General features: G+C 59.1%; 1 protein-coding gene across 1 annotated transcript in view; it reads right to left on the reverse strand.

Annotated features, from left to right (window-relative positions):
• Window positions 1–14,180: 14,180 nt before the first annotated feature.
• The window catches only part of IQCE (IQ motif containing E), a 36,658-nt gene continuing 26,067 nt past the window's right edge, over window positions 14,181–24,771 (reverse strand). The window contains 10 exon segments of the mRNA XM_065892287.1: window positions 14,181–14,308; window positions 14,518–14,824; window positions 15,173–15,245; window positions 15,520–15,633; window positions 16,867–17,043; window positions 17,361–17,482; window positions 17,960–18,067; window positions 20,248–20,271; window positions 21,882–22,040; window positions 24,551–24,641. Coding sequence (XP_065748359.1) covers window positions 14,181–14,308; window positions 14,518–14,824; window positions 15,173–15,245; window positions 15,520–15,633; window positions 16,867–17,043; window positions 17,361–17,482; window positions 17,960–18,067; window positions 20,248–20,271; window positions 21,882–22,040; window positions 24,551–24,641 — 1,303 coding nt within the window.

The following is a 24,771-nucleotide window of genomic DNA, read 5'->3' on the forward strand; positions in this document are numbered from 1 at the left end:
GCCCGGCTCGGCCCGGCTCGGCCCGGCTCGGCCCGGCTCGGCCCGGCTCGGCTGCGCTCGGCTCCGGTCGGCCGCCCGCGCCCGCCGCCTCTTTGTTCGCCGCCGCTGCCGCCGCCGCCACCGCCTCCGCGCGCCCCCGCCCACCGCCCGCCGCCCGGCCCCCGCGCCGCCATTGGCCGGTCGCCCGCCGGCCCCGCCTCCCGCACCCTCCCCACCCGGGCGCCCCGCCCCTCCCTGCTCCCGCCCTGCCATTGGCACGCTGGACGAGGCTCCGCCCACTAGGGCCCCTTCCCCAGGCCGAGGGGCGCCTGGCGGGGAGGTCGTTGAGGACCCGCAGTCCCGGCAGCGGGCTCTCCGTCCGCTGCACGTGGAGCTGCGCTTCACCCGGGCGCTCGCTCGTTGGTTGGACCATTGCACGTTCACTGAGCTTCTGCAGGGACTGCCTGGAGGGGCTGGGCTGGCTCCTCAGCAAGCAGCCGTGGCTCACACGCAGACTGCGGCGCCGGGCAAGGGACCCAGTGGCCTGTCTGTAAAATTCGGATGATTTGGAGGCAAAGCCTGGCTTGGTGACCTAGAGCTGTGTGATCTTGGGCAAGTCACTTAACCTCTCTGTGCACCAATGTCCTCGTCTGTAAATAGGGAATACAATGACATTAAAATGCTCAGAGCATCAGAGTGTGACCCAGTCCCAGTAAATGGCCGGGGTGAGGGGTGGGCGTAAACTCAGTTCCTACCGGGGCTTCCCTTTGGGGAAGGTTGGGTCTTATATCAAGACCTAGAAGAAAGACAGTGCCCTGTCCTGGCCTCCTTGAGCCTAGAAATTCAGGCAGCTGCCAGGGAGGGCTGAGTATGGACCTGGAAGCCACACAGCCACACTTCCTAATGGGGCGTCTTCATGCGTGTTACTGAGATGGGGACCCCATGAACAGACAGAGGAGGCTGGAAACACTCTAGGTGCTTGGCCCAGCACACCCCTCTCTGTGTACCCCAGGGGCAATGGGTGCATCCTCTTGGCTGTGGCTCGTCACCACCTGGGGGCATTATTTCTGGACCTCCTGCATTCTGAGAAACAGGTCTCCACACCCGGGGCTCTGCCGTCTGCCATGCTTGGGCTCAGCCAGCTCTGTGGCCGGGCTGGGTTGTTGCAGGCAGGGACAGCTCTGGGCAGTGGCTTCCCAAGAGGCCCGTCTGTCTGCTCACCTGACTGCCCTGACTTTCCCGTTTTCCTGTGATAAGTCTGGGAAGCCCCAATGGGCCTCCTGCAGACAGGCAAGCATGGGACAGGTGGGAAAAGAGCCCTTGGCAATGCTATGGTTTCCACTCTCTGACAAGTCACAGACACCACCCGGTTGGGGACTAACAGCCCTGAGCTCCTTTCCACGTTCCAAGAGGCTTCACCAAATTGTCCGTTTCCCTCTGGTAGGGCCAGAAAACCAGACCCAAACATTATATGAAATGGTAACTTGGGTGTACGGGGTTGAATTATGTCCCCACAGAAAATATGTACAAGTCCCAACTCTTGGTGCCTCTGTCTGCGATCTTATTTGGAAATAGGGTCATCGCAGATGTGATCAAGGTACGTTGAAGTCATAGGAGATTATGGAGGGCCCTAATCCAATGACGGCGTCCTTATAAGAGAGACATTTGAACATGCGTTGCAGAGATACGGAGACACGAAGAAAACACCATATGAAGGCAGAGGCAGAGATGGGGGTGATGTGTCAAGAAGCCAAGGAACCCCAAGGATCTACCACCAGGAGCTGGGAAAGAGGCCTGGAGCAGATCCTCCCTCACAGCTTCAGAAGGAACCAACACTGCTGATACCTTGATCTCAGACTTCAGCCTCCAGAATTGAGAGACAAGACACTTCTCTTGATTAAGCTGCCCAGTGTGTGGTCCTGTTATAGCAGCCACAGGAAACTCATACATCAGGCTGTTCAGAGCTTCCGGTTGGCAGGCATTCTGTGTCTCTGATTGCACAACATGGCAAAGGAGCTTGTCACTGATTAATATTTGCAACGTGTTTGGTGGGTGAGACATTTTCCCACAGGGATGCATGGAGAAAGAATGATAAAGGAGGTCCAGGGTGGAGAAAAGGAGGGACCCACAACATGCAGTTTTGGAAAAGCACCGCCAAAGCCTCTACTGGTGGAGCCTGAGCCCAAAACCTACTGCTGCTTGAGGTCCAGTGTTGGTGAGAAAATCCCCGTGGAACGGAAAAGCCCCTGGAGAATTGTGCTTTCCTGTGGGTAAATAGGATCCAGGGGCCCTGGGGTCTGACGCTTGCAGCGGTGCGATCTCTGCATCTCTACTCCTGTCCTTGATCTGCAAAACGGGGTTCCTGCGGCCAGGCACCCAGGAGGTCGAGGGTTAGAGAATGCCAGGTGGCAGGGGTAGGGCGCAAGGAAGGCCTGCCGCCATCCCACGCCACCCTTCTTTTGCCTGGCACTCACTGGCTGGAGCTGCAGTGGTTCTTCCTGCCTGTCCTGGGTCCCCTGCAGCTGGAAACTGACTTTAGCCCCACTCTACAGATGGGGCAGCTGAAGCCCGGGTCCCACTCTTGCTCGGGTGGTACAAGAATCACCACCCAGTCAGGGAACCAGGACTCAGCCTCATCCTGTTGCCCGCAGACTACACGACCTGAAATAGGGCTCCAGTGGCCGGAGAAGTCGGAGAGGACTTGGTCTGCAGTGCTGGCCACTGACCAGCACGCCAAGGGACATGCCTTCAATGACCTTGCAGTGTGACTCGGGGAGGCGGCCGATGGAGAAACGGCTAACCTTCCCCCAGCTGAGGAAGCAGCCCAGGCAGCGATAAGGAGCCACAGCCTCCCATCGCCTCCACCACGGGGACCCGGAGCCGGGGAGCCCAGAAGGCCCAGCAGGGCCAGGCCTGCGCGGGCAGGAAGGCCCAGCTGAGCCACCCTCAGTGCCCACACCCACGATCTCCTCCGGCCTCAGCCAGGTTCCCACATCCCAGAGCGGGTGGTGAGGGGGTTTTCGAGGCTCAGAAGTGAAGAAACTTGCCCCCAATGGACACATTCAAGCGGCAGGCAGATGGACCTTGGTTTCCTTTATTTGAAATGGAACTAAAAATAGTCCCACCTCCTGGGGAGGTCACGCGGCCCAGGCTGTGTGTGGACAGCCATATGACCCGCTCCCGGGGTGCACCATCTTTGGACACTGTTCTTTTCTTGCTCTCACCCAGGTCTTCTCAGCTCCAAAGCCCAGGTCTTTTCCTTTCTTTACTTTTTAAATTAACTACCTCCTACTCCAAGTCACAGGGCCTCTGAGCCCCAGCCTTTTCATGGCTAAAATGGGTAGAGTCCTGCTTAGATCATAGCAACGTGAGCGTATGTAAAGTGACATGACACCGCAGCACTAACCCAAATGTCCATCAGCTGGTGAACGGATCGACAGAACGCAGCACCGTCACTCGGCGGAATATCAGTCAGCCATAGAAAGCAATGGAGCACTGGCACCCGGTACAACATGGATGACCTTGAAAACACTGCGCTCAGTGAAAGAAGCCAGACACGAAGCCCCACAAACTGTATGATTCCATCGAAACATCCGGGACAGGCAGACCCAGAGACAGAAAATGGATGAGTTATTGCCAGGTGCGGGGAGAGGGGAGTGGGGCGGGACTGCTTAATGGGGGAGGGGCTTCTTTTCGGGGGGATGAAAAGTTTTGGAAGTACGTGGCGAAGGCTGCACAGCACTGTGAAAAAAGTTAATGCCACTGAACTGTACACGTTGGAATGGTTATGCGCATCTTGTCACAGGTACAAATGATTACATGTGCAAGGGCCCCACTCAGTATCTCCCTGACCACCTTCCTTCTTCTTCCCTCCCTCCCTCCCTCCCTCCCTCCCTTCCTTCCCTCCTGTGAAGTGGAGTCTGTGAGTGAAGGACAGGGATGAAAAAGTCGGCAAGGAGAGAGCACTGAGGACTGAGCTGCTTGGAAGCATCTGGTAGAAGCATCTGGAACAAAGGAGGAGGCAAGCCAGGCCAGGACCTCCCCAGGGTCTGTTCTCCAGGCCAGGAAGGTGGCTGGGTTGAGGCTCTTGAATGGTTTGTCCCAAGACCTGTAGGCGCTGGGAGAAAGGCCAGGCTGGGGATGGGTGCCAGACCCTGGGGCGGAAGGCAGAACAATGGAACCCCCTGCATTTGGACCCTGGCCAGCAAGATTCACATTTTCCATGGAGATAGAGCTCGTGAGAACCGGCAAGGAAAAGGGAGAGCCGGATGCCGGCTTTCCCCAGCTCCCGCTGAGATGCACAGCCAGCCTAGCGCCCGGTCCCCACAGACACCTGGCCGCAGAAAAGCCACAGGAGTGCTGCTTTCAAGCTGGCCGTGGTGGAATTGCCCCGTGGCTCTGGAGGCTGGGAGAGATGCCAGCCAGTGTGGTCCCTGAGCAGGCCACGGGAGCCAGCCCAACAGACCCAGCCAGAATGGCGTGCACACCCCTGGCTTGCCTAGCATCACCTATCCAGCTGCCTCGCTTACCCAGAGAGCGCCCCCCCCCCAACCCCGGGAACCAGGAAATCAGCAGGGATGGCCTCTGACCTGCCAAGGATGCTGTGCCGAGTACCAGCAGGCACCCGTGGTCTCTCTCAGAGCCTCCTTACTCTTACTTCACACTCAGTACTGACAAGGCTGGTCCCTGCGTCCCAAGCCCGAGGCAGATCCCAAGCAGCGCCCCAGAGGAGGTAGCCCCAAAGTTACATGAAGGGAGACTGGCACTGGATGAAAAGGAGTCGCAGAGACACCCTCCCCGGGTGGGTCCCTCATCCCTGCCCACCCGCTCCGCCCAACCCGGCATCTGTGATGAGCATTGTGCCAAGCTGTGGGACCTGGGCTCATCTCAGGTTTTGCCACCAACCATGCGCCCTGTGGGGACCTATGTCGCCCTCAGGGGCCTCAGTGCTCACCAAGCCCGGCTTCCCCATCTTACAGCAGGGGAGGCTCGGGCTCCAACCCACAGCCTGGACTCGCGAAGAGAGTCAGGAGGCCGTCTTACTCGAGGGGAGAGGGTGACTGTGCGTGCACACCGACATTTGCACAAACACCTTTCGTGCCCAGAGTCTCACTCGATTCTTGTGCGAGGCGGACGACCGCAGTCCCTGTTTTAAGAGAAGGAAACAGAGGCTCAGAGAATTGGGTGCAGAGACAAGATGGAAACCCCTGTCTTTGCTTATTTCTGGTTTAACTCTCTCCCCAGTGCAACCCCCTGAGTGATGTATTTTTAAAAGGCTGATGTGTTGGTTATCTACTGCTGCATAATGAACCGCCTCAAACCTTGGTCGTTTCAAGCAACCACCACTGTGTTTGTCGGCAGCCCTGGGGGTCAGCAGCTTGGGCCCAGCTGGGTGGTTCTTATTCTGTCACCCAGAGTCACACGTGCCCCTGCAGCCATGTGGCAGCTTCACCGGGGCTGGGTGGTCTCAGCCGGCCTCATTCATGGCTGGTGGTTGGTGCGGACTCAACGGACCACGTGGCTCCAGCCAGCTACCTCGGGCTTCTTTAGCCGGCATCTCAGGGAGGCCAGAGAGGGCAAGCCAGAGGCTTGTGTCCCCTTTAACAATGCTCCGTCTCGGCCAAAGCCAGTCGCAGCCAAGCCCAGGGATAAGGGGCAGTCAGGACAGAACAAGGCAGGACAGAGCGGGGTGTGGACACAGGGCCGTGGCTGTGACCATCTTGATTCAGTGGACTTCCCAAATGGGGAAAGGTTTCTTCAAGCTGTGGTGCTCTCGGGGATGTTCTCTGGTCAGCCAGTAAGTTCCCTTCCACCCTGGCGGGCTCGGGGAAGGGGGCTGGGTGTGGGCAGCTGGGAGAGGAGGGTCCTGGAGGCTGAGGTGCGTATGGGCTCCTCCTGGCAGTCTCACGAAACTCCGCTCCATCTCCAGGAGCAGTGGGTCTCTGGCCCTCCGTGGGCTGGGGTCCGTGCCGGTGACCAAGGCTAGCTGGGAAGGGTAGACCAAGCGTTGTTCTGCTCCTGTGCTTGGGGAGAGGGGACGCCTTTCCAGGACTTTGGAAGTGGGCCAGCAGAGCAGGAGGAATTGGAGTCCCCCCATCCCACCCCATGCCTGGGGCTGTGGGAGGGACAGACGCACACTTCCCTCTCCGGAGCCCCCCCACCCCCACCCCCACCCCCGCCAGCTGCTCCCAGGTTTGGGCTGCCTGGTGACATTGTTTCCCCTCCAAGAGCGGAGACCCTTCCACCGGGCAGCTTTCCAAGCCTCGGTCTCCGCGTCCGCAAAAGGAGGACAGTCCTACCTCCCTGCCCGGTGGTCCCAGGGTCATGCTGGAAAGGGGGTGCTCACAGCTGTAGTCCAGCTTCCTTCCTTCACTGTCACCTGTCCCCCAGTGACCAGCTCATGTCACTCACCCCACAGCCGGGAAGTCTTTGCCTTGCCTGCTAGAGGCCGGCCACTGGCTCCCATGTGGGGGACCCTGGGTCCCCAGAGTCAAAGCCGGGCCTGGACAGACGTTCTTCGCACGCGGGGAGGCCTGTTTCACTGTCAGGGTGGGGTCCGGGGAGTCAGGGTGAGCCAGGGTTGCGTCCCCCTCCCCAGAGAGATGCGATCCCTGCCTGGACTCTGAAAAGGAAGCCCCTCGTCCAGGCCACCAGGAGCTCGGATGGGAAGGGCTGTGCCCTTGGTCCTGAGCTTCTCCCCTCCACCTGGGTCTCTGGGAAGGAATCTGACCGTGCCATACTCCTACTGGCCTCTCCCTGGCTCCCAGGGCCTCAGAACCAAGTGCAGAAGCACCCACATCTGTCCCTGCTGCCCCACTCTGCCCCATCTCTCCCGGAGGTGCAGGGTGGGGGGCAGTCAGGTGAGAAGCAAGGCAGAGGCTTCCAGAAGCAAAGCCATGGTGACGACCCATCACAGCTGGGCCCCAAGAGATGCTCCACGCGTGTTTCCGGAACAGACACCATCGTGGTCTTAGAGAGCAACGCTGGCCGGCATAGGCCCACCCAGGCCACCCAGAGACACGGCCATCATCACTCCCTTTTTACAGATGGCTAACAGGCTCACCCCAGGTCACCAGCCAGGATGGTTTGGACCCTCAGCCCGGATGACGTCCCCGCTGGGTCTGCAGCGTGGGCGTGGGGCTTGGGGGCAGCAGAAGGTCCCAGCGGGCTCGCCCCCTCGTCTGCCCAAGGCTGAGGCCCAGCTCTGGGGGCGCACTCTGCTATGTGATGCTTCCGCCTTCCTGCCCACTGAGGACCCCAGAGGAGGGATGGCTGGAAACGTGCTCCCCATCCGAGCCTGCTCCCGCTCCGGGGGCCGGGGCTGGCCTGAGTGCTCTCCTCTTTGGGTGGGTGGAGGGGAGGGCTGGCTTCACTGGGCTCCGCTGGGCCCTGGGTGGGGGGGCACAGGCGGCATTCACAGGGCTCCTCACCAGCCCTTGGGCCATTGTGCCGCCCTCCCGGCTGCCAGCCATCCTTCCACCTTCTGAAATGCAAATCCGACTCCGTCATTCTCCTGCCAGCAGCCCTTCCCTGTTCCCACGGCTCCTGGGGTGAAGGCCAAACTCCTCAGCAGAATGTGCAACGCTCAACCCCCCCTCCCCCCCCCCAGCTTCCCTCCTGAGCTCCAGGGCCCCGGGGGCCCCAGCTGCCCCGGTGCCGTTTCCGGCTCTGGGGGGGAGGTGGCGGCTGCTGGTTCCCTCGCAGGAAGAGCCGCCTCCCCACGGGCTCAGCCTCAGCCCCTCGTTCCTTCTTCTGGGCGAGTGGGGGGGAACAGCTTGTTCCTGACCCTGTGGCCGCTGCCCCCCGCACACCATGCCCCTGGGCCTCTCCCGCGTGGGCCCTCGCCACCCTGGTGAGGGGTGCTCGGCCAGACTTCTGCTCACTTGGGGCCCAGCACCTGGGCAGGTGGGTATTGGGCAGGGAAGGAATTTCCTCCAGGCCCACAGAGCTCAGCCTAGCTGAGAGACAGACCCGCAAGCAGATGAAATACCCCTCGATGCTGTGCACACTGTGCCATCCTCCCTCGGTGCCTGGCACGCGGCAGACGTGCAGGAAATCTCAAAGCACACGGAATGAACTCGCGTTGTGAGAACACAGAGAAAGGAGGGGCTGACTGCAAAGAGCTTCTCAGCAGCGGGGCCGTGTGGGCTGGCTCGGTGGAAAGGACATTCCTGGCTGGGAAACAGCTCTTGCGAGGGGCCAGCTGGAGGTGGGGAAGGGCCTCGTGTTTCTTAAAAGGCCGGGGGATGGGGGCCGAGCTGGGTAACGGAGGGAATGCAGGGTGCCCCGTGGAATCTAAGTGCATCTGTTGAGCAAGGGGAGAAGGTGTGTGTTCACAGAGGTGGGGAGGAGGACCCAAGGGCCTGACGCTGAGGGAGACGAGGAACAGGGAGGAGAGTGCTGGCCGTCCCACTGGAGCTATCCTTCTCTTCTTCCCTAGTAACAGGCCCTCTCACTTTTATTGAGCATATTGCCATCTAGAATAAAAGACATTTCCAGGCTCCCTTGTAGCTGGATGTGCAACTGTGTTCTGACCAATAGGATATGAGTGATGTCCTCAAGTGAGGAGATGCCCCTTTCTTCCTTCCTTCCTGCTTGCTGGAATGCATATGTTGTGGCTGGAGCTCAAGCAGCCACTTTGGATCGTGAGGCCTTGTGTTTAGGAGAGAGGAGCAACAACAAGAGCACAGGTCTTTGAAAATCATGCAGCTGCCATATTTTACCGGTACTGCTTTCCTTGGGGCTTTGGAAACTTCTAACTTGTTTGGGTTCCTGTTATTTGGGGTGTTATACTCCAGCCCGACCTAAGTCTAACAAATGGAAAGATGGCTCGGATTCTGAGGAATCCACTGAGACAGAATGCACAGAGCTTGGCTGCTAATTTGATGGGGGGGGTGCAGGGGAATGAGAAGGGAGAGTCCTATCTTGGGAGGCCGGTAGAATCCTTCACTCAACATGTATTAAGCACTTTTTTGTGTGCTGAGTACTGTGTTTGCTGTGCGAGTATACCGGTGGATCCCATGATCACTGTCTTCACGAATCTCTTGGTCCCGTGGGGGACAGAGGATACGACGGAAGAGCACCGATGGAGGGAGGTAAGCACCTCACCCAAGAGCTGCTGGGCCCCTCATTTATCCATTCTGCACAGTTATGGAGCACCTGCTGTGTACCACACACTGCGTTAGGCCTTGAGAACAGCAATAAGCACCACGAACTCAGTGTGGAGTTTACCTTAGTCTGAGAGGGGAGTCAGACGACAATCAAATAACCTTGGCTTTCCACAGAGAAGCAGAGCTCTGCTGAGTGAATCCCTGCCGCGAGCGATTATGCCAGGGACCGCAGGAGGCCCTGGGGGGATTCGTGATGCACCAGCCACATCTGGGCTGGGCATCTCCAGGGAGCAAGGGCTGCTGGCCCTCGTAGGGCAAGGCACCGTCCCCGGCACACCCACCACATTCCTGCCCCCTGACCCCAGGCAGCAGTGGACAGCAGATGGGGCCTGGCCAGAGTGAGTCTGCGCCGACTCGGCATGGGGGCGTGGCTATTCAGGGGAGGCTGAGGTGGTGGTTTGGGCCGTTGTGGGCAGGGATGGACGTGGAGAGGAGTGGACAGACGTGAGCCGTACTTAGGAGGCTGTCAATAGGATTTTTTGTTGAAGGATTGGAGGTGGGGGCGAGGGGGTCACGGACGACACTCCCCACCCAGGTGTCCGGCCTGTGCACGTGATGTTGGGGTGGGTGAGGAGGCCCGCGGGTGAGCCTGCTTGGGAGAGGAGAATTGTGTCGCTTAAAACACTTACTTTAATCGGGGTAAAATACATATAACAAAAGATTCTCATTTTAACCGTTTTCAAGTGTGCGGTTCCGGGGTATTAGGCACGCACGCATTCTCGCGCGACCATCCCCACCGTCAGCTGCAGAACTCTTCCATCTTCCCAAACCGAGGCTCTGCCCCCGTTACACACTCGCTCCCCTCCCCCTCCCCCAGCCCCGGGCACCCACCCTCTACTTTCTGTCTCTATGGACCTGGCTCCTCCAGGGACCTCCTAGGAGTGGAATCACACAGTATCTGTCCTTCTGTGTCTGGCTTATTTCACTGAGCATCCCCTCGAGGCTCCGGCTCCGACAACTGAGAGGCTGTGATCCCCTGGGGTGGGACTGCTGGCCAGGGGCAGGTTAGGGGGCAAAGGTAACTCAGAGCTGGGCTAGGCCGAGTTTGAGGCACCTGAGGCATACGTGTGCAGACGTTCACGTCGACATTTCGGGTCTGGGTGGGGTCTGGTTGGGGTCAGAGCCTTGGGGACGCCCACGTCTAAGAGACTGTAGGGGAAGGGCTGGTACAGGCCGGGAGAAAAACCATGTCAACGGGGAGGGTGTGGGGAAGGGGCCGCTGCGTCCCCAGCTGCAGAGAGAGCGACCGTCACAGAGCTGAGCGGGGTGGGGTGCGGGGGGGGCGCCCTGTGAGACCGGCTGACAGTGGATGAGGCTCCTATTAGCAGGGACAGCGGCTTTCCGCCGCTTCCATGAGCTGCGCCCATGGCCCACCTACCCCCGGGCTTCCCGGCTTTCACTCCCTCAAAGCCGGGCCGGAGGGGAGGGCTGGGGGGCTGCCCGAATGGCCGCCCCGGGGAGCTTTGGCACACATGGGGCCCTCTGCTTTGAATCCCAGGCTGTTCTGGGCTTAATTAACGAATAGCTCAGGGGCACCCCCCTCCCTGTTCAGAAAGGACACAGCACCATGGAAACGTCCCCCAGATTCCCCAGGCAGGAACTGCCTAACGGGGCCACCTTCTGGGTTGTCGCTGCCCGGCAGGGCTCCCAGGATAACGGAAGGCGCTGGCCAAAGGCCATTGGTTGGCGTCCAAGCAAAGAAACACGGACCCGTTCCTCCTCCCAACATTCATGCTCTGAACCCAACAGCAGCTAAGAGAAACCAGGGATTTGCGTTCTGACATTTTCCCCCCTTAGCCCGCGATTTTGAGGAAGCTCACGTTTAGAATCATCTTGGCGGAGGCCTGGGGGTCACTCTCGGCTACCAGCCTTTAAGGAGGCTCACGTGTAGACCAAACTGGGCTCCACCTTTGAAGTGAAGAGAGCTGCCAAGAGCAAGGAAGGCCAGTGGCAGGAGTGGGGAGAGGGATCCATGTGTTCGTGCACAAGAATGTGTCCACACGTTCACACCTTCCTGCTGGCTCTCCTCCTGCTGGGTGAAGGCCCGAGGGGGGACAGTCCTCCGTTCTCCTCTCACCAGCTCCAGCTGAGACTCTCACCCCTCCCGCCTCGAGGCTGCCTCTCTGCTGCCAGACCCCAGCCTCACGGGAGAGTAGGTGGCGGCAGGCTTGTGGCCGGGCTAAGGGTTTGATGAACCCTGCCCTCCTCTGTCACAACCTCTTCAAGGGCCAACCGGCACCTCTGAAAGTGCCAAGTCTTCCAAGTGACCCATTTGCCCGTGACAAGACACACGGTGATCCGCTCGGGCCAGTGCTGGAGCCAACAGACCAGTCCCTGTAAGGGCTTCCGACAAACTCGAGGGCCCTTGAGCAAGCAGCCGCCTGCAAACAAAGCCACAGGTGCACCTCGTGTTGCGATTTTCCAACAAAATATTGGAAAACCATTATTTTTCCAGAAGTCAACTTTTTTGGGCTCATTCACATCTGTCTGAGTCCCCAGTAAATTATTCCTTACCTGCTCCTAAAACAAAAACTAGAATTGGGGGAGATACTCCCTCGTTTTCACTTCTTGATGCTCAAGTCCTCACTGATGAACAAGGAAGAGAAATTCGAAGACAGATGCACGAGTTCCCGCACGGCGGGGAGCTGGCTGTGGGACCCTTCCCTCCGGCCGGCTCTGCGCTCCCAGGGCTGTGCTGTGAGCAAAGCAAAAGCCAGGAGCCCAGAAGCACGGGGTTTGCGTAGCATGAGCTACGGCGATGGCACACCCAGAGGTCATGAAAGGTCACGGGTTTATAGGGCAATCAAGACAGAGATCCTGCAAAACAGCTTTTATTTACAAAGGCCGACGATGAGTAGCACAGAGGGAAAACCTTATGCCTTCCAAGAGACTTGTGTACAAATTACGCATAGGTCAGAGTGTTCCTAAATACAGAGGTCGAAGACCAGCGAGTCCACCACGTCCTCCTGGAGCCACCTGATGGCTTCACATTTCAACTCCCAGATGTGGGTTCTCTCGCTTCAAAGGGTGCTTACCCGGCGTGATCAGCTGCTGACAGGCCCTTGGGAGCTCGGGGAGGTCCTCACCTGGAGCAGCTGCCGGCCGGCCCCGGGCAGGTCTGAGTGTCCACTCTCCAGTCCTCAGAATTTCTGAGCCACACGAGAGCAAACATTGCTTCCAAAACCACAGCGGGGGTTTGAATTGGCTTAGATGGCTTCTCGTGGAATTTAAATTCTATTCAGCTCTTGAAGGTGAACGGGGCTTTCTGCAGAGGGTATTTGTTACTTAAAAACGAAGCAAAGCTCTGCAGCTCTCACGCTGGTTGCTCTGAGCTAGGTGGCTGTCCTTTTCCTAATGCCATCGGTCTTTTTGCTGGGACGAGGGTTCTGGTCTGTCTGCAGGGCGGCCGGGCCCGTCCAGTGGGGCAGCACAGAGGCGGGCAAACAGAAGGCAGGCCCTGTAGGCCCCAGGCCCCTGTCCCGCCCCGCCCTGTGCTGCTCCGGCAGTCCTAGAACCCCAGCCCCGAGCCGTGGGCCCCGCAAGCACGCTGGGCACCTGGCATTCTCCAGGGAACAGATCCACACAGCGTCAGAGGGTCACAGCCTTGAGTTAAGTCATTTACTGAGGTGGCTTCAAGACTGCTTACTTTCACTAGATCAACATTGCTGGGCCCAAGGAGCACAGGCAGACAAATGTACATATCTGCAATTCTCAGGAACATTTTCTTGGAAAACTCAGGTCCCGGGGCTGACCTTGCCCATCCCAGCTCTGCCGACGGCCAGCCCGCTGCACACACGGCCTTCTCCTCCAGGACCGGGCGAGGACGTCCTGACAGTGACCCATCCGTCATAGGTCCCCAGAGCCTTGGGCTCCTGAGAGCAAGGAGTAATGCAGAAATGCCCGTTTTTGAATGGGGTTGGGGGGAGAATGACCCCCTGGGGACCTGCAGGCCGCGGGCATCGCCTTCATCACCCTCTGGGTGCCTGACTGGTGGACTGGCTCCTACAGGCCTTTAGCTGAGCCGGCACCCAGAGGAGCAACGGACCCAGTGGATGAAACAAGGCAAAGGTCAGCAGTGAGTTCACCCGAGTTAGCCATCAGTCCAGCGGGGGAAACAGAAGAAAAAACGGACTTGGTAACTCACAGGCCGAGTAAAGAAAACGTGACACAAGCCTGGCCCCCTGGCTGAACTTTTTTCAACCCACTGTATGACCGGCACCTAAGCGGTGAAAGGGGCTGGCGGGTCCCCCCGCCTGACTCCGGGTGGCCGGGGCTGGGAGATCCCTCTGCCTCTCTCACGGGACAGGGCAACATAGATCCTCCTGGCCACACGCCTCGCCCGTGCTGGAGCCAGGAGCCTCTGACCGCTGTGAGGAGGGCCCAGGAGTTTCTGAAAGAAGGACAAGTCTGAGCCGGAGCCCCTGAGGTGCAACACGAGAAGGGCTGCCGCGCCGTCGGGGCGCCGGGGGTCCCGCTGGCGCCGGGGAGGCGGAGGGGTGGCCCGGGACTGCGCTCTCCCCGGTGCGCAAGGCCCTCCGTTCGGGCTGAGGGCGAGGGCTGAGGGCGAGGGTTCTCGCATCAGCTCTCCCCTGAGGCGTGTTGCCTGTCCTGGAGCTGGTGGCCGAGTGGCGTCAGCGCCGATGAAGCAGCCCTCGCCTGCACGGCCGCAGGTGGCCAGAGGTGCCCCGAGAGGACGTGTCTCGGCCGGGCCCCCTGCTGCCCCCCAGCCCGGGCAGGTGTGTCTGTCCGGCATGAAGACCACCGGGGCGGGGGGCGCGGGCCTGCAGCCGGGGGTGCGGGACGTAGGCGACCCCTTCCCAGAGATAAAATAAAGAGAGGCATTCGGGGTTCCCTCAACAAACAAGCAAACGGGCAAAACGAAAGAGAAAAACCGGGGACGGAGGTGAGGTGTCCAGTAGGTACTGTTCTCCTCCTCACAAGACAAATTCCTTTCCGGTCTGAGTGCTTCTGTCCTCTGAACCTAACCTTGCCCGGACAGGGCATCGCCGCGTGCCGGGCGACCGCAGGGGCCTAGGGCGGGGAGGCGATTTTCTTCGTGGGCACAGGCGGAGCTAAGACGATCTCGTCGGAGTCATCGGAGTTCACGTCCTCCGCGGGCGGGGTCGCGGCGCGCTGCGGCCCCGAGGGAGAGGGCTCCACTGCAACAGAGAAGGGACGGCGGCCACAGCCACGCTCAGCGCCGTCGGGGGCGGACACGCGAGGGACGGCGCGGCAGGCCGGACGGACGCCACGCCAGGCCACGCGGCCACCCTCGTGAGAGCCTACTCGCACCCTCTGCGCTCAGCTCCCAAGCGTCGGCCAGTCTCCCCAAAGCAGAACAGCCGCGAAAGGTGAAGGCTGGCGGCACGGGGGAGGCTCAAGTGGGCGGCGGGGATTCTCTGCACGTCGCCCTCAGGGTAGCGTGCGTCCGGGAGTCTGCGGCCCGGGCGGCCGGCTGTGACTCGTGGGCAGATGCAGCCGGTGGCCCCCGGCTTCCTTGGGAGGACACGCCCCCGCAGGAGGAGGGGGCGGGCCAGGCCAGGCCAACACCCAGGGACCAGCCGCGAGCTCTCGCTCCTTTCTTCACGCACATCTGAACTCTTCATCGTAATCGACCCTAGTTTGGGATGCGCCTGCCGACCACCCTGCAGACCCCCTCCGCCCTCAGTGGCCACCTGGATGGGACGTGAGGAAGGGGCAGTTTCCCCTGGGGCCTGGGGCCCGTGCTCCCAGCCCCAGAAGACGGCCTCTGCTCTGACTGCTTCACAAAGTAAAGTGCCAATAAAAAAGGAACCAATCCCTGACTTGAGATAAAAGAAGGAAGGAAGTCACCACCCCGCGAGCTGCGGATACAGTAACTGTGTCAGCTTTTTTTCTGTAACTGTCAAGAAAACTATGAGAGTGGAAAAACTTATGAAATTAAAAACGGCAGTTTTCAAGGTTAGCTTCAGTTTTTCTTTCCCTTTAAAAACACTTTCACAATCAGATCAAACAAGGGCTCCATGTGCAGTTTTCACAGAGACCGTTTCCTCGTGTAAACAGGGGCCCGAACGAGGCCGGCGGTGGCGCTTTTCAGGCAGGAGGATGAGCTGCCACCTTGAAAGGACACGCATTTAACAGGAGGAGAAAAGGGCGGCATACACAGGCCCTTTAGTCCTGATCGAGGAATCTAAAGGCCGCCAAACGTAGGGTCTGGTGAAATCAGACTGAAACTGGTTACAGACGGAGGTTTTGGACAGAAGCTCAAAGCTCAAAGTTCGCTCTGACAAAGCCAGACAAGATGACCGAAGAGGACAGAGTACGATTTTTCACACGTGGCGGTTTCCAGGTCAGGCAAGCCCCAGAAGCGCCCCCGCGACCCGACACTCACCAGAGCAGGGCGGCGGGGCTGCCGGCGCCCCTGGCCCCCATGGCCTCGGCGCTCCGTTCCCGGGAGCCGGAGCCTCCGCGGTCTCCCCGCTGCTCCCCTCGCTGTCTTCCTGCCCTGAAACGACAGGCACGTGGGAGGCTCCCATCCTCACAGGCTCGTCGCACCCACCCGTCTTCCTAGGCGCACACTTCTGTTCAGAAAAACTGCTCCTTTTACACCTCTCCCTCGTTACGAAGCACCACGCCCTTCCTGCACCTGCCCTTCTCCGACTGCGCCTCTGCGACCTCAGAACTCAGCCTGCGCGCCACGCTCGCACGCGAGACTCAAGACTACGCTCTGTCTAGTGACAGTCCCCGACCTCACACCGCCACCTCTGTGCCACCTCTGGCGTACAGAGATGGTCCAAGCAAGTGTCCCGGTTACAGTCTGAGGGAGGAGGACCTGCAGTACCGGCAGAATCATACATTTGGGGACTGAAAGCGACTTGCAAGGGGCCTTGCCCAACCCTCGGGCTCTCGCACAGGAGGAGTGAGGCCCGGGGAGGACCCCGAGTCTGGAGTGGGGCAGAGCTGGGACCGGGCCTCACCATGGGCTGTGCGCCCCTGCCAGTCCAGGGATTTCTCCGCTGACTGTTATTGGATCTTAACGAAGCAGAAGAGGAAATACAAGCAAAGTTTTACTTAAAACCAACAAACAGGAAAAACGTTGGCCCAAAGGAGGGACACCGCGTTGCTCTAGTTAGAGCTGAGAATAAAAATCAAAACCACGAAGCTCCGACTGCGGTGGCCTGCGGTCACTGACCCCGGAACCGGCCAGCCTGTCGGGCTCCGGGAAGTCGCTTGGGGCCGGCTCTTTCCCCTACGACCCAAGGGACAGGGGACGGAGCTGTGACAGGAAGGTGTGGCCGAGGCGTTACCCAGCTCGCAGGTGGCGGCGGGAGAAGCCCCCACGGCTTTACGCGTCCCAACTTCCGGGACGGTGGCAGCTCTTTTGGGTGAAACCTCAGAAGGCCGGCTGCCCCTCGCGTGAAATCCAAAATGAAATGCAATTACCAGGAGAGGCTGCAGGGAAGGGCGGAGAGGAGGGTGCACTGTGTGGGCCCCAAGCAGGTCTGTCGGGAAACGCTGCAGTGGCAGCTCTTGGACCAGCAGCACTGGGAGAGAGAGAGAGACTAGCTGATTCTGACTTTAGGGAAGGCCAGCGTCGTGCGAGGCCGACGGGCCCAGGTCCTGAGACATCGTGCGAGGCCAACGGGCCCAGGTCCTGAGACAGGCGGGCTGTGAGGGGCCTCGGGCGTGTCCCCTGCACCCCCGGCCGTGGCTGGCTGCACCAGGGACGGGCCCCAACCCGAGCTCGGCCCCTGGCCCGCTGTAAGTCCCACTCTTTGCCCGAGGTGACTCATACAGGGTTCTGAGCCGTTGCAGCCGGGACAGTCCTGACCAAGCCCCGGCGGATCCGGCAGGCACGGTGCCACTGACAAGAATGTGTTGCTGCAGGAAGGCTTCTGACGACACCCACGTCTTCCTGAACACGGGTCACGCCACGGTGTCCTTCAGGAAGGGGCAGGGCATCGGCACAGGCCGACAGGCAGTCTGCAAACCGAGGGCTCCCCGAACCCCACGCTGTCTGACCCCTCCCATTTGTTTTCTCCCAGCGGGAGGAAACGGTCCTAGAAAGGCTTCTTTCCAAGGACCGGAGCCTGTGGCCCACCTCACCCGGGTGGGTGGGTGTAGCTTATGCTCTGGTGATACACCCTGTGCCTTTCTGGCTGGGCAGCCCTCGCAGGTGTCCGGCACTGCCCTGCAATACAGAACAGAGGTAGGCCTGCCAGGTGGACTTACCTGTGCCCGGCCCGTGCCAGGTGTGCCCGGAAGGCAGACTGGATGATGGTGATGGCCTCCTCTTGCCACGGGTCCCCCTCGGCCTGGACGACGGGGCTCGGGATGCGGGGCTCGGGCGAGTCCTGGGGCAGCGACGGTGGGGAAGAGAACCGCGTGAACCCCCGCCACCTCCTACGTGTGGACCCTCGGCGCCAGGTTAGGAGCGCAATTCCGATTCGGGTGGCTGCCCTCGTTACTAACTATTTCGTCAGCAGTTTCCTGACTGCAGGTTACTTGGACTCTAGAGATTCTTAGAATGGGTGTCTGGTGGTTTTCACAGGGGAGGGACTCCTATCTTTGCTGTAGTTTAAGCCTCTGTCTTGACCCCAAGATGGACACGGTACTCGATGTCCCAGCACCTCAACGCCATTCGGCTCCTGAAGCTCAACCCTGGGGGCGGGGGGGCACGGGTGCCAGGGGTTGGAGGGCGAGGCACACGCCCAGGGCGAGGCAGGACGCGAGGACCCAAAGGCGTCTACGCTTGTCCCGCCGACAAAGCGTGGGAAGAAATGGAGAGAGAACGTTAGGACTTGGGCCCGTGTGCAGCCCCTGAGGGTTACCTGGGTGGGAGGGCTAGGCATGGCAGGGGGGTCCAGGTTGCACACTCCACTAGACTATGGCCTCGCCCGTGCCGGATGCCCCCGGAAAGCCGCCTGCAGCACGGCAGCCTAGCGGGGGCAGCGGGGTGGGGGGTGGGGGGAGACGGAGACGGGTGTCAGTTTCCCTGGAAGACGGCAGGCACGGGTTGGGGCGTCCCAGAGGGAGACGCTCCAATGGCTTAGAAGAGGGCTCCCTTTCTGCCGCAGAATCTCGGCAGTGCCCGAAGGAGCCTCTCTCCCTCACTCGCCACAACCTCCTACAGCGAGAAGCATGCCACTGCTCTGGGGAGGAAAAGGCCCTGTTAAACGCTGTTACATTTAGCTGCAAATGTGATTCCGTATTTTACACGTAGTTATGTTTTCATGCTGAGATCGTTTATTCCGTGTTGGAATAGTTATTCCACTTCATACGCTTTCCGCGTACATCTTCTAAAGTCAAGTAGGGCGGAGCCTGATCTCAGACTATGACAAAGGAATTACGTATCCTTCGACCTCAATCTTAAATCACTTTCTTTAGAGATACACATGGATGCTCTGTAAGTTCTGAGATCAACGTTCCGGATTTTAGGGGTGGCACTTTTATTTCAGGGGTCCTGCCTCTAGTCCTGAGGACGGGCTTACGGCTCCATAACATTTAGGAGAACGACACTCTAGCACACTGAGCCCCGCCGTTGAACCTGCATTTAGAGGTTCAGATGCTTCCATGATCCCAGTCACCAAAAGAAAACACCTTTGTCTTCCTTGACCGCAAAGTGAAGGAAATGCCACAAGCAGGGGTTAGGAGACAACAAAGAGGCGAGAGGACATCCGTTACGAAGGACAAAATAACGCACTAAAAGCAAGTGAGTATTTAGACAAACCCAGAAGGTTCCCACCACGCGGCTCACAGCAAAGCCACCGCACCCGCTGGAGGGGTGAGGGTGCTGACCGAGCAGGCCAGAAAGGGGAGCAGGCGTCCCGCGCGCCATGCTGCCCACACGACAGCCCAGCCCGCACGGCGGCGGAACACCATCGACAGCACCCAGGCCCCCGCCTGCTTCATAAATGTGCTCTACGGTCCTTCCAGGGACCCTCGTCCCCTCAGTCGCTCACAAACGTTTACTGAATGCCGACCGCACGCCAGGCACCCCTCTAGGAACCAGGGACCTAGCAGCAGAAACACGGGACGGTCCCCGCGTCCGCGAAACTTACATTCTAATGGGAGAGGCAAGCAGTTGCAAAAAGGGTGAAGTATCGGGTAGGGACAGGAGCTGTGAAGAAGGCGAAAGCAGGGCGCGGGGCTGGGGAGTGCTGGGGAGTGCCAGTGGTGCGGCGTCCAGGGAAGGTTCGTGTTTCAGCAGAGACCTGAGTAAAGTCGGGGGCAGGACCTGCGAGTGTCTGGGGGAGGAGCCTTCTAGGCAGAGGGCGCAGCAGGCGCAAAGGCCCTGCGGCAGGAGCAGCCTGGATATTTTCAAGGATGCCAGAGACGCCTCCAGACTGAATGGGGCCGGAGGGGTGGCCGGGGAGCAGCGCATGCGGGGCTTCAGGGAACAGCTTTGGGTTTTGTTCCAAGTGTGAGAGGAGTCATTACGGAGTGATGTGGTTTAACATTTAAAAACATCATCCAGGTGGCTGCATAGGGAATAGGCCGTGGGAGGGCAGAGCAGAAGCTGGGGCCGGTGGGGAGGCTGGGCGAGGGTCCCGGCAGCTTAGATGTGCACTGTCTACCACATACCCTACTGTTCTCCTCTGCTCTGACCCGCATTCCGTCACATCCCTGCTCTCCTTTTCCCGGGCAAGCTACACCCTTTCCCTTACCCAGGGCTTTGTTTGCTGAATTCTCCTGCCCGGGATGCCCTTCCTCTCATCCCCAGTTCAGTGAGTCCCTCTCCTTCTCAAGGCCTGCCCCCGCTGCAGGGACGTTCCCGGCCCTGGTGAGCAGGAACCCCACAGCGCCGTGGACGTGCCCCTAAACCCCCCTTCCATCCTGGACTGGCTTGTCTGTCTTAATGTCTCTCTGTCCTGAGGGCCCACAGAACTGACGATCAATAAAAGTGTGTTGAGAGAATGATTGAATGAATTATGAAAGTGTGAAATTATCCAAGTATTTATTTGATGTTAACATCACTTAAGTATTTTAACTCAGTGTTGGGGCCTGGCCTGGGTTCGTGAAAACACGGACTCAATGACGCTTCTTGAGATCTCCGCACAGTCACTTGAACCAAAGTAAAAATACGTATTTTGAAATTAGTAAAATAAAACTGGCTTACCTCGTGCAGAACGGCCTGTTTTTTCTGAAATAAGGAGATCAGTTATGAATTAACACGAGGATGACTTTTCTGTGATACCGTATTCGTCCCTTGGTCCCTCCCCCTGCCACAGCCAACAAGCGACGCAACAGCAGTCAGGGACCCGCCCCTCGCCGACAGCCCCCTGCCCGCCACCCATACCCAAGGGGCTCTGGGAATGGCTGATGGAGCCGATGCAGACCCGCCTGCAACAGCGGAGGAGGCAGCAAGGGACCGTGACCGTGACCGGGAGGCGAATCACAGCTGAAGCCCAGGCCGCCACGGGGCCGTCTGTGGTTCCTGGCCGGCTGCGCGGCAAAGTGACTCGCAGGGACCACTGAGACGGGACTGTCTTAGGCTCCACGTGAGGAAGCCCCTCCCCCAGCCAGAACTGTCCTACAACATGCGGTGTCCTCTCTGGATGTCCACAGAGCGGCTGGACACTGCCCGCTGGTGATGCTACAAAGGGGACCCCCGTGCAGGGTCTGGGTCACTGACTCCCAAGTCTGACCAGTCATCAAAATCACGGGGTGGCGGGGGAATTTCTCCGGTGCTGTCACAGTAGTATGGTTAAGTGGTACATCCTCATTCCTAGAAGATACGCACTGAAGTCTCGTAACGTCTAAAACTTACTTTCAAACGGTTCTGGAAAGAACAGTACGTGCAGAAAAGAAATGTGGCTAAACGTGCACTGCTGTTGAAGCGAGGTGGTGGGCAAGAATTAGTACCTCGCTGAATATTAAATTCTTTCAACTTTCTATGTTTTGTAAATTTTCATCATCACAGTTGGGAAGAAGCCATGATTAAAAAAACCCTCCACCGGCGCCTCCGGAGCTAAGACCTTACACTATTCAGGCAGGTGGAGAGTTCCAGTTTCTGTTTGTCCAGCTGGGGGAACAAGGGTCGTGTGCGTTCTATCAAACGGGGGGAGGGGGCTCTTTTAGAGCATTTCGTCATCAGAGAGCACCGTCCTTTAACAACTGAGGTCTCCGCGAGCCCCATCTCCGTGAGCGCCCCCCAGGAGCTGAGGAGAGGAGCCCCACTCCTCCCCCAAGAGAGACCACGGGACATCGCAGCTCCCGGTCTGTCGTGCGCAGCCTGCGGCCCCTGCTGCCCTACTCAGCCCACCCCCGGGTCTGACACCCCACGCGCAGCCCTGCTGTCCCGTCACCCACGCCGCTGTCCCCTGAGGAGCAGCCCCGAGGCAGGTTCTCCCTGTTCCTGACAAGACGGCCATCCCGGGAGCCCCAGTGAAGGGCTGCCATGGGGCCCGAACTGCCAGGGAGACCCATAAGCTCAGTCCCGCGCTTGCAGGGGCGCTGCACCCACAGCCCGCGTCCCTGGGACCCGCCGGGAGGTGACAGAGGCTTCCAGACCAGCCACTGCCCGGCCCGCGGCAGGCACCCCCCAGCTCGCCCACACGGGCTCCAGGCGCGGCCTTCCTCTCGCCCTCGCCGCCCGAGACCCCGGGTCTCCGGAGGCTATCTTCTGCCTCCCTATGTTTTCCTACGTGTCTAGGGCGTCTGGCACGGAGCCCGCCCCGGCAAAGGGACGGAGGAAGGGCTGGTGAGCGAGGATGTGGGCAGCAGAGGGCCGGCGGGCGAGGGAACCCTCACCCGGTGCTGGTGCCCCTTCCACCGGCGCTGCAGGAGCCGGGCGGCGGCGTCTCTTCTCCCCTCGGAGCAGCCGGAGCGCGGCCAGGAGGAGCCCCCCTCGCTCGTGTCCAGCTCCGAGTCCGTCTGGGAGGGACCGGGGGGTCGGGGCGCTTCCCGGGTCTGCAGGAAGTCCAAGGTGAGAAGGGTGACTGGGTCGGGGATGGGGGCGGAGAAGCCGGCTATCAGGCCAGGAGGCAGGACAGTAGGACGCAGGCAAAACTTCTCAGACTAGACTTTAATTTAGAGGAAAAAAATCAGTGTCCACACCGCTCAGCATGCCAGACGACAAAAGAAGTCTCTGGAGAGCTAACATATTCGCTAGTAACTAGGGTGAAAGTCGGTTTTCGTTAACCCTGTAAACTCTGGGGGTAGCGCTCTCCCGCGAGGAGGGGAAGCAACGTGACCTGTGGTGTCATCAGGTAACCACAGCGCACCTTGTGAGCTCAGTCACGTCCGTGCATCAGTGCACCAATTATCTGCTTTTTAAAAAAAGGACCCGGGAGGTCCTTTTACCGGCTCCCTTTTCGTCTAATACTGGATTACAAAAATGGGACTTCTGAGATAAAAGGCAATAGATTCCTAGCTTGGTTTTTTGTTTGTTTGCTTGTTTGTTTGGCCGGACCCTGCAGCACGTGGAACTTCCCGGACCAGGGATTGAACCTGTGTCCCCTGCAGTGGGAGCGCAGGACCAGATGAATTGCAGACAAAGCCATTACTGCCAGTTCCGGTGGACGTGGAAAATATTTTTCTCCCTAAGGGAAAGCTTCAGGAATAAGCAGAAATCTCCAAATCCACGTGTGTCGGGTGCCCCCCAGGGGTCAGGGCTGCCTGCGGCAGACAAGCCACAGGTCGGTCAGCACCGTGAGCATCCCACTGGGAAAGGAGCGTCGAGGAGACAAACAGCGCAGCTCTGCCCGCCACACGCCGGGCAGTCAGCGGCCCGGCGCCACAGCCACCTGGGGCTGACAGCGTGGGCGTTTGGGTAGGTAGGGGTCTCCTGAAAAGGGCCCATCGGGCAGGGTGGCCAATTTCCTGGACAGGACAGTGCCTCTGTAGGACTCAGAACGTTATCTAAAGCACTGGAAAAGCTGCCAAGGAGATGCACCCATGCGGGTAACACAGAAAGTCTACTTTCCTGAACAACGGAAGGGACTGAGGTGGACTCACACGTCCACCCCACGAGTGGCCAGCTGGACATGCAGGGTCAAGGGCACCGCACAGCCCACGGGGCTCCAGCCAGCACGCGCCAGGAGAGCCACCTTTCCTTTGCCGAATCAGTCGGTGGCCTGGGGTTTGTCTCAACTTGTAACTGGAGAGAGACATGCTCGTCAGCTTCTCCACATTCCCTTTTAGGGCTTTTCTCTTTCCCTTTTGTGCTGGGGTTGAAGTATATGTAGCGTCAGATGCTAAAAGAGGAAGGGGCCTTAAAACAGGACTCCAGCTAAATAAGAAAACCTTGTAAGAGGGAGGCCCATCTAGATTTAAAAAAAACAAACCCAAACACTTTTCTTTTCTGTTCTCAGCAGATAAGTCAATCCCACACCTGGTACGCCCGCCCTCTCCTAGAGGCCAGTCCCCGTCAGGCTACTGGCTACCGAAACAGCAAGTCGCTTTCTGAAGCAACAGAACTTCTCGGTTAAAATGTGTGCCGGGTAAAGCCTGGCCGTCCTGGTGGATTCAGCGTGTTACTCAGATCTGTAGCAAGGGTCGCAGAAGAGGGCGGCACGGCTGCCCATCTCAGCGTGCACCCACGCTGGACGCCCCGGCCAGGCTGGTCTTCCCTGTCACACACTCACACGACAGGCTCCTCTTGGGGCAAACTGCAGCCACAGGATTTCAATACCTCAGTCATTAGTTCTTTGTGTTAACAGATATAAGATTATAATTGCCATCTGGGGAGTCCATTAATCGGAAAAAAAAGGATTAGCGAGGAGACTCACTCTCGCCACTAGAAGTTCTAGCATAGGTAGCACTGGGCCGACGGGGGCCAGAGGGCTCCCCCGGTTCAAGAAGGTGCTCAGGGAGGTGCCAGGGGAGACCCTTGCCGTGGTGTCCATAGAAATGGAGGGAGCGAGGGGACAGGGAGGAGGGTCAGCCTAGACTCACCGCCTGCCTACCTGCCCACGGGCCCTGCGGAGGGAGCTGCGGCTCCCCAGTCACCCAACCCCCGGCCTAGGGGCAGGGGCAGGGGCCGTGCCGGCCCCGGTGAGCGCCTTCCCGGCCGGCCCCCGCGTCAGTGCCAGACTGCAACTTACATTGAACCTTCCGGTTCTTCACTGAGAGTTCGAGCCTTCCCTGGGGCCTTCCCAAAGTCCTTCTCACCTTCTAACGGCAACCCTTGTTGGATATTGAAACTTTTATTTGAAGTTTGGGGAAGATCTTCACTCACCGGCTTAACTATCTAAGACGCGAATACTAGTTTGAAAAGTCAATTAACGGATAATTAGTGCAGAACTCCAGCGTTCAATACACGCAACTTATAGAAATCGATTGTGATGGTGGTAGAAGGAAACTGGGCTGTCAACGTTGGATTCAGGCAAAACTCCGGGCACAGAGACAGTCAGAACCATAACGCATCAGCTCAGAGTCCCGCCATGCCGGACAGGAGGTAAAAACACAGACAACCCTACCTCCGGGCTCGTTTCCTCGGGGTCCTCCTCCCCTCCTTTCTTATTTTCTTCCAGTTCTTGAAACTTCCTGGTAAGTGCTTGAATTTCCTCCCTAAAGTGGGAAGGGAAGAAAGTGACACTGTACTTGCCATGACGCTGTGTGAGATGTCTGTACGTGACAGGAGGGGTGGCGGCCTGCAGAGCTGGCAAGGACGCCCCCCGGGAACGAGGTGGGTGCCCCG

Source organism: Phocoena phocoena, chromosome 15, assembly GCF_963924675.1.
Source record: "Phocoena phocoena chromosome 15, mPhoPho1.1, whole genome shotgun sequence".
NCBI classification, from domain to species: Eukaryota; Metazoa; Chordata; class Mammalia; order Artiodactyla; family Phocoenidae; genus Phocoena; species Phocoena phocoena.